General features: G+C 42.0%; 1 protein-coding gene and 1 long non-coding RNA gene across 5 annotated transcripts in view; one reads left to right on the top strand and one right to left on the bottom strand.

Annotated features, from left to right (window-relative positions):
* LOC102407521 overlaps window positions 1-7,014 on the bottom strand; it is a 37,005-nt gene extending 29,991 nt beyond the window's left edge. Inside the window, exon 1 of the long non-coding RNA XR_329236.3 lies at window positions 6,883-7,014. This is a non-coding gene — a long non-coding RNA (uncharacterized LOC102407521). The remainder of the gene's footprint in view (window positions 1-6,882) is intronic.
* The window catches only part of PPP3R1 (protein phosphatase 3 regulatory subunit B, alpha), a 123,648-nt gene that overhangs the window by 54,053 nt on the left and 56,589 nt on the right, over window positions 1-13,006 (top strand). The window contains exon 1 of one of the 4 annotated variants that reach the window (XM_006077644.4): window positions 6,086-6,518. The exons of the other annotated variants lie outside the window; for them this stretch is intronic. Within the exon in view, the coding sequence (XP_006077706.1) occupies window positions 6,516-6,518 (3 nt within the window). The 5' untranslated portion in view covers window positions 6,086-6,515. Of the gene's footprint in view, window positions 1-6,085; window positions 6,519-13,006 lie in introns of those variants that run through there. 4 annotated transcript variants of the gene reach the window in all.

The raw sequence follows: 13,006 nt of genomic DNA, 5'->3' as shown, positions 1-13,006 counted from the left end.
TAATGGCATTGCATTGCCTCTTCACTCCCCAGAGAAGTCAGGGGGACCTCTGAGATCTGCCATCTTATAAACAATTCCTAGCACCTGCAGTTATAATCTACAAAATATTGTTCCCTTTTCTTGGGGTTAGTCTGATCCTGGTGTGCATACCTTTTCATATATCAGATGGGTTAAGTCAATGAATGGATATTTTATGCCAAATCAATCTTTTTTTTTTTTTTTTTTGCTACTTTACTCATTGCCTTTCCTTTGGAAGCCAAGGTCTATCTTGAAAATTCCCTGAGAAAACCCCTGATGATTGAAAGAAGTGGATTCAGTTTGCTGCACGCTCAAACTCCTGATTCAGCACTAAGGAATGTTATTTTTAGATGGAATATAAAACTGAAACCCTGATCCCTTATTTATTAAAGATCTCTTAGGAATCTTTGTGAGATGACAGGCTTAATACTTTATCTCTTACACATTCTCTTTGCCTTTTAAAACTTCTCTATAGTATCCTGAGTGCTACGTGAAATCTATATTAATGCTGTGGGTAAAATACAGAAACCAGATTATAGTAAAAAATAAAACTCTTTAGTGAAAACAAAGTGTATTAACTATTAGTTCTATGCAGTTGCTAAAATATTTTTATAAATATTTTAGTATGTTTGTTGCAATATAGTTAGATATTGAAAAAGCTATATTAAACATTTTAATATAGAATACATGCATTTTAGTAAAAGTACTGACAATAAACTGTTTTTAATTTTTCAGTCTCTCTAATATATTCACACATGCAGGCTATTTTTTTCCCTGAGATTCATCCATTCTCGTTTGTTCCAATATACATTTTATTTTTTTTAGTGTCTATTACTTGTTTGTTCAAATGCCAAGGGCATCTAAACTAGTTTCAATTAACTTGTTGTATTTGAAATTTGCTTACCCTCATAACAAACAAACATATGTTAGTGGTTGGTGACGCACGTTCTCAGGTAAAGGCCTTGTTCAACAGAGAGCTGTTCAATAGTGCTTTTGTGGTGGTCGATATGGTAGCCACAAGGTAGGTACAGCTATCAACCACTTGAAATGTAGCTAATGAGACAGAAGAACTGAATTTTAATTTTATTCAATTTTAATTAATTTAAATGTAAACAGCCACAAGTGGCTGGAGGCTACCAAACTACACAGCACAAACTTAGGTTTAGACAACTATCCAAAATTCATAAATGGAAAACTCATAATTCATAGAAGTGGACTGTAGTCAGAGGTAGAACTAGGGTCTCACTTGAGTGTTACACACAGTCTCCCGTGAAGCACACGTGGATAATATGAGTGTGTAAGTATATATGTGAGTCAACAAGTATGACAAGCAAGTCTTCTCTAGTGTTATATCTGTTTTTCATTTAAATCATGTTTTCTGATACACTTAGTGTAAATACTGTTTAGATAAATGCTGTAAGGTAAATACTCTTGTAAACTAGTAAAATGCAAATACTATAACAGCTTTTCCTTGGTTCTCATTTTTATGTGCAAGAGACCAAAGAAATGAGAATTCTAACTCAGAAAGACTATTTTAAGACACACTCTAGGACATCTCATGCATATATATGAATGTAAACCAGCAGCCTGTGCTACTCCATCTGACTCGGTCCTCTTTGACAACACCGCTGGATCACTCCTTTCTCCTGAAACCCTGACCTTTGGCTTCCTGAGCATCTGTGCTGGATCTCCTGCCCTTCTGTCTAGTTCGTTTTTGTTTCCGTCATTACTTTGTCTTTTAGCCACTTAAATGCAGATGTTACCTTGATTCTGCCCTTGGTCTGGCCTAGTTGCTTCTATGCTGATTTCTGACCTTTCTCTCATGGTTTCAACTGTTATACTTATGCAGATAATTACTCAATTATAATGTACTTACTTAATGATAATGTACGTACCATATAGAAAAATAATCAGTTTAGAAATATAATAAAGCTCATCATGTAAAAGGTGTTAATACATTGCCTTCAAAAACACTGTGAATTTTTCCTTTAACACATGGAATTAGATGTGGATTTTAGAGGTTCAGGAGTAAATCTCAGGAAGTTCCTTCACCCCCCTTTCCTTTTTGGTCCTGTATATAATACAAAACTAATTTATATAGCTAATTTACTGAATAAGTTTTGGAAACTTTCCTAATTAAGGAATATTTCTAACCTGCATTTCATCTGAAAAGTAAATTACAGATTTTATTTTGAACAGACTCAATATTATTAATTCTCTTACATTAATTCGAAAAGTTGCATACAATTCCATAGTTTTAAAAATAGTTACGTGTAGAATTAAAAAAAAAAACATCCACCCAGCACTTGGTACACATTTCTCCCAAATTCATTAATTCATAAAGCTATATATTTTAAGAGCATTGATTTCTATCATTGTGTTTTTAATAGCAAATACAGAGTTTCAGCTACATTATAATACAAGTAGGCTTTTGTAGGAAGGCCATTGTTTACAGAATTCTTTGTAAAATTGTTTCTATGGAGAAATGAGTTTCTAAGATAGAACTTGGAATCCTTGGTTCCTACCTTTGCTGCTTAGCAAGAAGGGAACTAGCCACTTCCCTGCCAACTCAGGTGCCAAGGAATCTTCCCTCAACCACACCATGGAGCAGGGGGCTACCTGGCATCCCTGCTTTCTTCTTGGTATAAAAGGAGAATCTAGGAAGGAAAGTGATTTTTTCCCCATGCAACCTCGGTGCTCACAGCAAAGAGAATTTTATATGAAACTGGATGGCAGAAAGGTACAAAATATTCTTAAATCTTGGCTTCTTGAGCTGGGACATATATAGTTTTACTTAGGAGGGGAGGTAGATGTTTCCTCTGTGTTAACAGATGTGTACTAAAAAGCAACAGACGTTATTTACAAGTTGTTTTGATTCTTTTTCAATTGGCATTTTCTTCCCATGTATGAGTATAAAGTTAAATGAGTATAAAAGTTAAACCATTTAACTTTATGTTGACCACATTGTCATTCAACATAATCATGAATGACAGTGCGTATTCGGGGGTAATACTGCACAGGAATGTCTTAAACAACTATAGAAATGGTAATTCAGCTCTTCTACCACTCTTATATATGATATATAATGAAATGACCACAATCAGACCTTTTTTATCAGGTAGATTTCTGTATATCACAATGACCTTGATAAAATTACCTGTGACATAGCTAACTTCAGAAAGATAATTACAGAGACACTTAAGTCTAAAGCTGTTGTGCAGTCAAATATGACTGCAAACATTATTCTTTTTCTTAAAACCTCAAAAAAATTTTCTACTTAGCTTTATTATGATCTTGGGGTCCTTTCTTTTTCTTGTGACTAAATAAGGGGACAACTTGAAGGTTTCAATTTCTTTTTTTGAGATGATTCCTACAGCTCTCTCCCTTTCTACCCTGCAGTTCCAGCTTCTTTCCCCAAGGATATCTCACCAGCAACTCAGAACTAGCATTTTAAAATCCAAACTCATCTCTTTCCACTCAGCAATCAAACTTCTCCAGACATCTCTATTTCTCTCAATGGTATCACTATTTTCTGTCATCAAACTACAACTATAATGGTCATCTTTTATTTCCCTTCTTCTTATTCCCTACATTGGTTAAATTGCATAGTTAGTCCATTTTTACTCCCTGTTTTTCCTATTGATCCCTTCCTTTTCTCCACTATTGATACTTCTCATGACCTCATACTAGCTGTTACCATTCCTGTAACTGGTATCTCTGTCTTAAGTGTCTCTCCCTCTGACTTACCTCCATAATACTCCCCAACAATCATCTTTTACATGCTAAATTTTCTAGGAAATAATAATCCACTTATTAGATATGTCCTTTGCCTTGTGTGTTTTTGGCAGGACCACTAGGTACCTGTTCCCTTAGTAAAAAATTAGAGAAGACAGAGAGAGAAGACTGATTACCATACTTTCTATTTTGACCTCAGGGGAAAAACCTGGATGATAAAGGTGCATTTTGGATTTTAATGAATTCAGAATAATCTGTTTCAGAGTCAGACATGCTACCAGTTTGTATATTATGCAGTATATACAAAACTGGGAGAATATAAGTGGTGAATTCCCGTAAATTTGCAGCATGCCAAGAAACAAGTGAACTGGCCTTGTGTTTCTTGCTTTTGTTAGTCACAAAGGCTAGCCAATCTTTCATAGCTCTAAACTCTTAAATTCCTGATTTAAGTTCACAATAGATATTTGTTGAATGATTATAGTCTGCATTGGTACAAATCATGACAAAATTATGGGTCACTTTGAACCTACTTCATTCCATATAGCTCAAATTCCTTCTCAGTATTTAATCCTCACTCAAAATGATAATTTCATTTTCACTAAATGTATCCGAAGGACACACAAATGCAGTTACAGTGATGATCTCTAAGAGGTGGAGTTGAGGGGGAGGAATTTTTAAAATACTGTTCTTTTAAAAAGTGAGCTTGTCTTAATTTTATGATGAAAAACTAATTAAAAATAATATACCTAGCAAACATGACAATATACCTTAGGAATTTCCCTCTGTTTTGGAAAACATAATCTAAATAGCAACATATCTAAGTCAAGACTTAACAGATTAAACGGTGGAAGAAACAGGGTCATTTCTTGGCCTTTCCTCCATACATTCGCTATGTGATACAGCTTGTCATCAAAGTTACTTTTCCTTATTTACCCTGAAACGGAAACAAAGTAGTTTTTAAAGAAGAGGCGGGGACGAAGGGTGAGTTGCACATCTCTAGGCCACATCACTGACTTTCTATTACAAATGATGAATGTTTATCACACAGAAAAATGATTAGGGCTTAAGAAGAAAACCCACGTAAGGAGCTTTAGCAGACTGCCTTTAAAAATACTATAACTTTTAATAAAACTACTGAAAAGAATTTGTTCATTAGGAGTTTCTGACCACTCAGTAAACATCTCTCTCTCTCTCTCTCTCTCTCTCTCTCTCACACACACACACACACACACACACACACACACACGAGATTATCAAGAGGTGAAAAGGAGTAACTGGTTAAACCTGTTGCAAAATGCTTCCATCATTATCCTTAATCACACCTCTCCTGGCAGCTCTTTTTCTTTATCCCTGAACATAATTTTCCTCAGGCTTTTCTAAGCCTAAGGCTTTTACGACGTCCTTTTTAGGCTTTTACCACGTCCCACTGTAGTCCCAATTTTCTGAGAACAGTAATTACCACCAAAGTGAATACAGCCCTTCGAAAGGGACAAGTGGGCAATCGGTCTTTCAACGTTTCACCAAAACACTGCCGCGTCAAAAAGGTAGCCAGCGGGTTTCAGGAAAAGCTGGGTGCGAAGGGCTTCGCGGCAGCCTCTCTATCATCTGTTCTGTTGACTCTGCAAGCCTCCTCCTGTCTTCCCAACCCGGCTCCTGACTGCCAACCTATATAGGAATGTGGGCCTGCGGGCGCTGCACCTGGGTGACAAGTGTCTAGATGCGACATGCATTCTGTAGGGCGTCCAAGCCATCACACTGATGCAAAGATACCTGTCTTCAGGCGCAAACTGATTCCCTCTAGCCCCAGGGCTGGGGTTGGCCTCTTTTTGGTGAAGAGTCTGGGTGTTCCGACCTTAAGGCCGCTCATCTGTTCCTCCTCTCCTACGAGTTTTCACTCCCGGGCCCAAGGCCCCCTCTGCCCAGGCTCACGCACCCCTCGCACTTCCTCCCTCACAGGGAACCCTCGTATTTCCTCGTTTCCCTCTCTCGGCTCAGCCTCCCCCTCTTCAATCCTCCACCCCGCCCGCCTCCAGCCACATGACAGGAAGGGCTCCACCACGCGACGTCACTGACGTCCGCGCCCCCGCCCCCGCGCTCCCCCCGCCCTGCACGCAGGGGCGGCCGGCGCGCTCCGCGCTCCCCAACCAGAGCTCGCCAGAGCGCCGCCGCGGCCGCCGCCGAGCGGGTGCGCGGGTTCCCGGATGTGCGGCGCTCGCGGAAGCCCCGCCCCCGCCGCCGGCTCCGCGCGCGCCCCCGCCCTCCGCCCCGCGCGCCGCTGCGCTCCGCTTTCCCCTCCCTCTCCTGCCCTCCCCCTTTTTCGTGCCTTGAGGTTGCGGGTCAGTGCGAGCCACTGCAGTGAGTCCGTCACGGCTCTAGTGCGGGCGCGAGCACGAGTGCGAGGCTGCAGCCCCCGAGCCGCTTGGCCCCCTTCTCCCCCGCCTCCCTCCCTGCTCTGTCTCCACTTCTCGCCGTGTCTCCTCCCGCGCTCTCCGTCTCTGAATCTCGACCTTAATTTCTCTTCTCCCCGCCAGCTCCCGCGTGTCCAGTCACCCCGGCCGGCGCGCTCCCCGCGGCGCCGCTTGCCCTCCCCCAGCCTGCACCCCCCCTTCCCCCGCGGGCGTCCCGAGGGCCGCAGCCGCCCCAGCCGAGCGTAGCTGGGCCGCCGCCGCCGCCGCCACTGCCGCCGCCGCTGCTTCCTGCGGGAGACCGTCAGAGCGCCGACACTCTTCTCTGTGCGAGCGAGCCGCCGACCGCCAAGCAAAATGGTGAGCTCTCGGCTTCCCCACGCACCATCGCTCCCCGCCCGCCGCTTCCAGGGGCAGGGGCGGGGGCGAGCCCCGACTCCCCCGGGCGGCTTCCCCCGGTGGAAAATTCGAGAGACCCGAGAAAGCCCCAGCGGCCCGGGGGCGACGGGCGGCAGATTGACAGCCCGGCGGGGCCCCCGCGCCCGCCCCCGGGCCTCCGCGGGGCGCCCCTCCGCCCCCTCCCCCCCCGTGCCCCTGGGATTCCGCCCGGGCCTCGACCCCCAGCCACCCCGGCCGTCCGCCCGGGACTGTCCCCAGATCGGCCCGCTTTCCCTCTCTCCGGACCCTCCTCCACGTGGAGCCCCCCTCTCAGCTCCAGACTCACTCTCTCAAGTTCGGGGAGATTCCGGAATCCTACGGCAATCATAGGTGGCGAATGGCTCTTTATATAAGACCCACTTTCTCTCCAGGGCCGCTCTCTCCCACTCCCACTCTATTTTGAAGCAGCGAGTCTTGGCAGGAATCTTGCCACTTACTTCCCCCCTCTCCCGTTAGTGTTTATTTCACTGCCGTTTGCAACCTTACGAGGCTTTTTTTTTTTCCTTTCCTTCTTCGCTGCTGGTTTTTTCTCTGCAGTGGCGAACCGGAAAGGTCCAAGGTGTAGATTCATGAACATAGTGTAGCTCGGATTGTGATAAACGGGGATACTTGTTTTTAGTGCTTACTGACTGCCAAGGGTTTCTCGTTTTCTTTGTTACCTTCGTAAGTCTCTCCGGTGGTTGTTTTTGAATCATGGCGATTTAAATTTGTCTTTCCTTACCCTCACATTAATCCCTAGGTAGAACTCACTGCTGTAGTGTTTCCGACCGACGCTAGGGGTGTGTCTCCCGCCTCTGTCACTGTAGCCAAGAAATCAACGACGCCCTTTTAGCCTGTTACCCTACCGGTTCTCTAGCTCCGGCTAGCCCGTGGAGTTTTCTCTTTGGAATCAAGAATTGCATGCAGAGTAGAAAAAGTTTGCAGTGCTTTTTCATCTAGATCAGATATCCGAACAGGTGATTTGGTCGTTAGGCTATTTCTAAAAGTTTTTGAACAGTTGTCCGAAGATTATTCCGACTGATTGCTAGGCGTTGAGTAATGTCTTGCAGCTTTTAATTGTATTGTATTTCACCTTGTATGTAGAATTTAAGTATTTCAAAATAGCGTGGTGGGTGAGTGAAGAGAGAAATTCTGTGGACTGCATGCAACTCGAGATCAGTTTAGTGTGATTGTGGGGGAAGAAAGTGACAGTAGTCAAGTAAGTCAGTTTTTATTTAAAAAATAGGACAAATGATTAAATGCACCTATTGTGTATGTGCTCAGTCGTGTCGGACTCTGAGACCTCATGGATTGTAGCCCACCAGGCTCCTCTGTTCATGGGATTTTCAGGACAAGGATACTGGAGTGGGGTTGCCATTCCCTTCTCCAGGAGAATCTTCCCAACCCAGGGATCGAACCCTCGTCTTCTGCATTGGCAGGCGGATTTTTTTTTTTTTTTTTTAAACCACTGAGCCATCTGGGAAGCCCCAAGTGCACCTATTAGTGTCCTTAAAATTCAGATTAGGAGCAGACTTAAGAAATGATTAGTGATTTTGATATGTGGAGGAGGTTTTTCCTTGCCAACTTGGGAGGCAGCTTCGAGATGATTTTGGCTTTCAAAAGTCAAAACTTAGGTTTTTCCAGAGTGCTACAAAAATAAGTTATATCAGAGCCATTCATAGTACAGTCTCTCTCTCTCTTTTTTTTTGGCATAATCTTTTGGAGTTATGAATTGTGCTTTAGTGCTTTAATACAGCTTCCTTATAGACGTATTTTACCCGAGGGTCCAGATCTTGAAGATCTTTGTCCAGTGTTTTTTTTTTAACCTGTATTTATAAAGGATACGTTTTGAGGAACAAAGACCTAGTCTTGTTTATGTAGTGTATAGGAGAATGATCTGACTTCCAAATAGTTCTTTTCGCCCCTGTGGTGCATCCTCTCCCGCGCCCCCCTTTTTTATCTTGAACTACAGTCAGAATTTGGGAAATCCTCTTTTAGCTTTTAAATTTATCTTCTTGAAAGTTAGTGTTTCTTTATCTTTCAAAAACATTTTCAACTTCCCATAGGATATTTTTTTCTTCCAGGTCATTATTTCCCTCTTCTTTCCAGTTTCCTTTTTAGTATTTATTTTCTGGTTCACTCTTGGCTCTTTTTTCTGCCGTCCTCTCAATACCATTTCAGGGCATCATTTGTCATGACAGTGGCGCCTCGACTTGTAGGATTGTGTTGGCCCGCCGAGTATAGCACTGGTTGGCAAGTGTCAAGCCTGTACCTCAGTTGAGCCTTATGGAGTATTGATTAACAAATAAATAGGACTTTGGAGTGATCTGGTTCATTTTCTTGTTAATTGATCATGTAATTCTGAAAACTTTCACTGTCTTTGGAAAATCTTTGTAACTCCTCCTGCGTATCATGGACATACTTAGAATTTTGTTAATAGATTTTAATTTGTGAGTTAGTGATTAATTCAAGTAAGGAGAAAGCACAGAGCCTTAGAGATTGAATTGAACCGATCAAGACTCGTTTGACAGCTATTAATTTTAGTTGCTACCTTAAAAGTAGCCAACTTCTTTTTTGCCTGTTGTATCTTTCCCTCTGTTCATCATCTTTGAGTCTTAAAATGTTGAGCAAGTGGGCTGAAAATTATGCATGTCTCCCGTATAAAATAGTGAGTACTGAGCTCCTAAGAATTTTTCTTGAATCATTAATGATCAGTTTTCTGTGATTACATAAATGATGTTTATTTATTGAAATAACTGAATGTCATCACAATTTTTTCTTTAGGTAGGTATGTATAGTTTTAGATAGAGTACTTCAGTGTTACTGACATGCTGAGGTAGATAGAATAAGAATAAAATAATGAAGTAGAATGCTTGTTTGAGTGAGTGAAAGTCGCTCAGTCGCGTCCGACTCTGCTTGTTTAGATGGGTGTAATTGAAAACAGTCTCTGAGTAAGTTTTGAAGGAGTAAACTTTGTAAGGGCATTTTTAGAAACTAGTTAACTTTTCATTTATCAGAGGTGGTTTTTACTATGTTCTTAGTGTAATTCAGAAATATGACCACGTTTTTGGTTGGGATAGGTAATACAGATTTTGTTTTGGATACGTATATGAACATACTGTATAAATAATTAGCTATTCTTTTCAATTTTGTTTCTTAGGGCAACCTTATATTTCATAAGTGACCTTTTTATATTTTTGTGTTTTCTAAACTTTTTATTAAAATTATCTCCACTATCTGTGATGAGAGCCTGAAGCATATTTATTGCTGTCTGCAATAACTGCAGTTGGGGTTGTACACAGGATATTTTAGTTTGGCTTCTCTGACCAAGAAAGGCTACTTTAAAAAAAAAAAGGCAAGCAACCTGCCTTATGACCAGCAGAATTAAAATTGAAAACAATCATAAAGAGAAAATTTCTCCACTTACTGTGTCCCATAGTTGTTTAAAAAAATAAAAAGGTTCAGAGTACAAGGTAAAGAAGCTGACTAAGGGTCAGTCAGCAATAAGAGGGACAGATAAGTGTGGGAGGATCCGGCGTCTGTCATAGGTAGCCAGGCAAGCAAAAAGTACAGAGCCGTGTAAGAAGTCAGCTTGGGCCAGGAGGATTAAGCGACTCAGACTGTGGGCTCAGAGTCTGGGCAGCCAGCAGGGATTCATTCACATCAACAAATGCTTGTAGATCTCATCTGCTCTTCACTGGTTACTGTGCTAGGTTGTAGAGAATATTAAAATGATTAAGACAGGTTTCCTTCCTTCGTTTAAATGGAGAATGGAAGACAACTGCCAATAGGTATGGGGGAAAAATTAGCATTCATTACCATATGAATAATATACGTAAGGCTGGATACAAATAAAGGAAAGAGCAAGATCAGTTTCTGTGGGATTAGGGAACATTTTATGAAGGAGATGACAGTTGAGCTGGGTCTAAAAAGATTATTCAGGTTGCAGTAGGCAGAGATGGATGCAGCTGGGGAAAGACTTTAAATTCTGGAGTGAGGAAGAGACTGCATATATTTGGAGCACTGACACTCAAGATGTGATTCCTGTATTAGCTGTGTCAGCAGCATCTGGAAAGTTGTTAGGTCCCACGCTGAACCAGCTGAATCTTGAACTCCGGGCTGGGGCCAAGCAGTCTAGATTTATATTGCCTTCTGGGTAATTCTGATCTATGCTAAATTTTGAGAGCCACCATTTAGAGAATGGTTCAGTGGTAAAGAATCTGCCTGCCAATGCAGGAGATAAGGGTTCAGTCCCTGGGTTGAGAAGATCCCCTGGAGAAGGAATTGGCAACCCACTCCAGTATTCTTGCCTGGGAAATCTCATGGACAGAGGAGCCTGGTGGGCTGTAGTCCATGGGGTCACAGAAGAGTTGAACACGACTTAACAACAACAGTTTAGAGAGCAATGTTGTTGTTCAGTCAGTCAGTTGTGTCTGACTCTTTGCCACCCCATGGACTGCAGCATGCCAGGCCTCTTTGTCCCTCACCGTCTCCAGGAGTTCACCCAAGTTCATGCCCATTGAATCAGTGATGCCATACAATCATCTCATCCTCCGTCATGCCCTGCTCCTGCCTTCAGCCTTTCCCAGCATCAGGGTCTTATCCGGTGAGTCGGCTCTTGGCATAAAGTAGCCAAAGTATTGGAGCTTCAGCTTCAGCATCAGTCCTTCCAATGAAGGACTGGAGCTTGAAGTCAAGTGGGCCTTATGAAGCACTACTACCAGTAATGCTAGTGGAAGTGATGGAATTCCAGCTGAGCTATTTAAAATATTAAAGATGATGGTGTTAAAAGTGCTGCACTCTATATCTCAGCAAATTTGGAAAACCCGCCAGTGGCCACAGGACTGGAAAAAGTCAGTTTTCATCCCAGTTCTAAAGAAGAGCAGTGCTAAAGAATGTTCAGATACCAGACAATTGCGCTCACTTCCCATGCTGGTAAGGTTATGTTCAAAATCCTTCAAGTTAGGCCTCAGCAGTACTTGAATCAAGAACTTCCAGATGTGCAAGCTGGGTTTAGAAAAGGCAGAGGAATCAGAGAACAACTTGGAATGTATTTATTTGACTTTTAGCTGAGTATCTGTTAATATTCCTAACATTGACTATATAAACAGAAGACATAATTGTAGTTTCGGGAACTTAATCAACTGGGTGAACAAGACAAGACTAAACACGGGAAGAGCTATAATCCAAACTATTGGGGATTGAATGGAGAGATAAATGTCATTCAGAGAAAGCTTCCTAAAAGAGATGGTGCCTGAGCTGCATCTTAAGAATGAACATTTAGCCAGTGGAAAAGGCACTCTAGGTAGAAAGCTTTACAGTTAAAGACACTGAGGTATGAATATCCAGGCCTGAAGTTCAGCATGGCTGGAAGGTAAGGGGTTGGTTAGGGTGGCATGGAGAGAGAGGGTGGTCAGGTAGCTGGAGGCAGGATTATAGAAGGGTTTGCTTAACACATGCAGGAGTTAAGGGTTTTTTTTTTTTTTCTTAAAGCCTGTGGAAGCTATTGTTTTTAAGTAGGAGAATAACATTGTCTCATTCGCGTTTTTAGAAAGATGAATCTGATGGTCTGGGGGTAAAATAGGAAAGATGAAAGTAGACATAGTGACCAGTTAAAAAGTTACTGCAGTCACGTGAGAAATAAGGACCTCAAAGAATGTAGTAACAGTGCAGATGGAGAGATGAGACCAGGTGTGAGACACATTTAGAGGGTAGAAGGTATGACTTGGTGTCTTAGTTTCTGGGGAAGGACGGGTGAATCCTGCTGGGGCTTCTGGCTTGGGTGACTAGATAGATAATAGTGCCAGTCACTCTGTGGTGTTTATCAAGCCTCTGTGTACTTGATTAAGATTTGTTTCTAAGGATATACTAGAATGCTATCGCATACTAAAGAAACTTCCAATTTGCTATAATGACCATTGTTTCATCTCTAGTCTTCTCTTATCGTTTGGTAAATAATGCTTAGAATGCTGTGTTGCAGGATTCTAAGTTCAGTAGAATAGAGTGCTGTGAAATATTAACAGTGCCTGCTGCATAGATACCATGGCCTAGGAGATAGCAGAATGAACTTGACAGCCTGGAGGCAGAAAGAGGTAGCATATGTGTGAGCAGTGATTCTCAAAATAAGGATCCTGAACTAGCAGCATGGGCATCAACTGGGACCTTGTTAGAAATGTGCATTCTCTGTCTAGGAGAAACAGGAGAAGGAGATTGGGAGGAGTGATGATGATTTCTACTTTGGACACAGTGAATTTAAAGTAGTCATGGGTCACCTAGGTGGATATGGCTAACAGATAATTGGTTATATTGGGATGTAGAAGAGAATTGGGCTTTTATTAAAGATTTGAGTGTTGTTTGTATTTGTTTTAGGTAGCAGTTGAAGTCATGAAACTGAATGATAGCCTATAGATCTTTGTGTTTGTTTAGTCGCT

The sequence above is a fragment of the Bubalus bubalis genome, chromosome 12, assembly GCF_019923935.1.
Source record: "Bubalus bubalis isolate 160015118507 breed Murrah chromosome 12, NDDB_SH_1, whole genome shotgun sequence".
Lineage (NCBI taxonomy): Eukaryota > Metazoa > Chordata > Mammalia > Artiodactyla > Bovidae > Bubalus > Bubalus bubalis.
The sequence above is the reverse complement of the archived record's forward strand: the minus strand, read 5'-3'. Positions and strand labels throughout refer to the sequence as shown.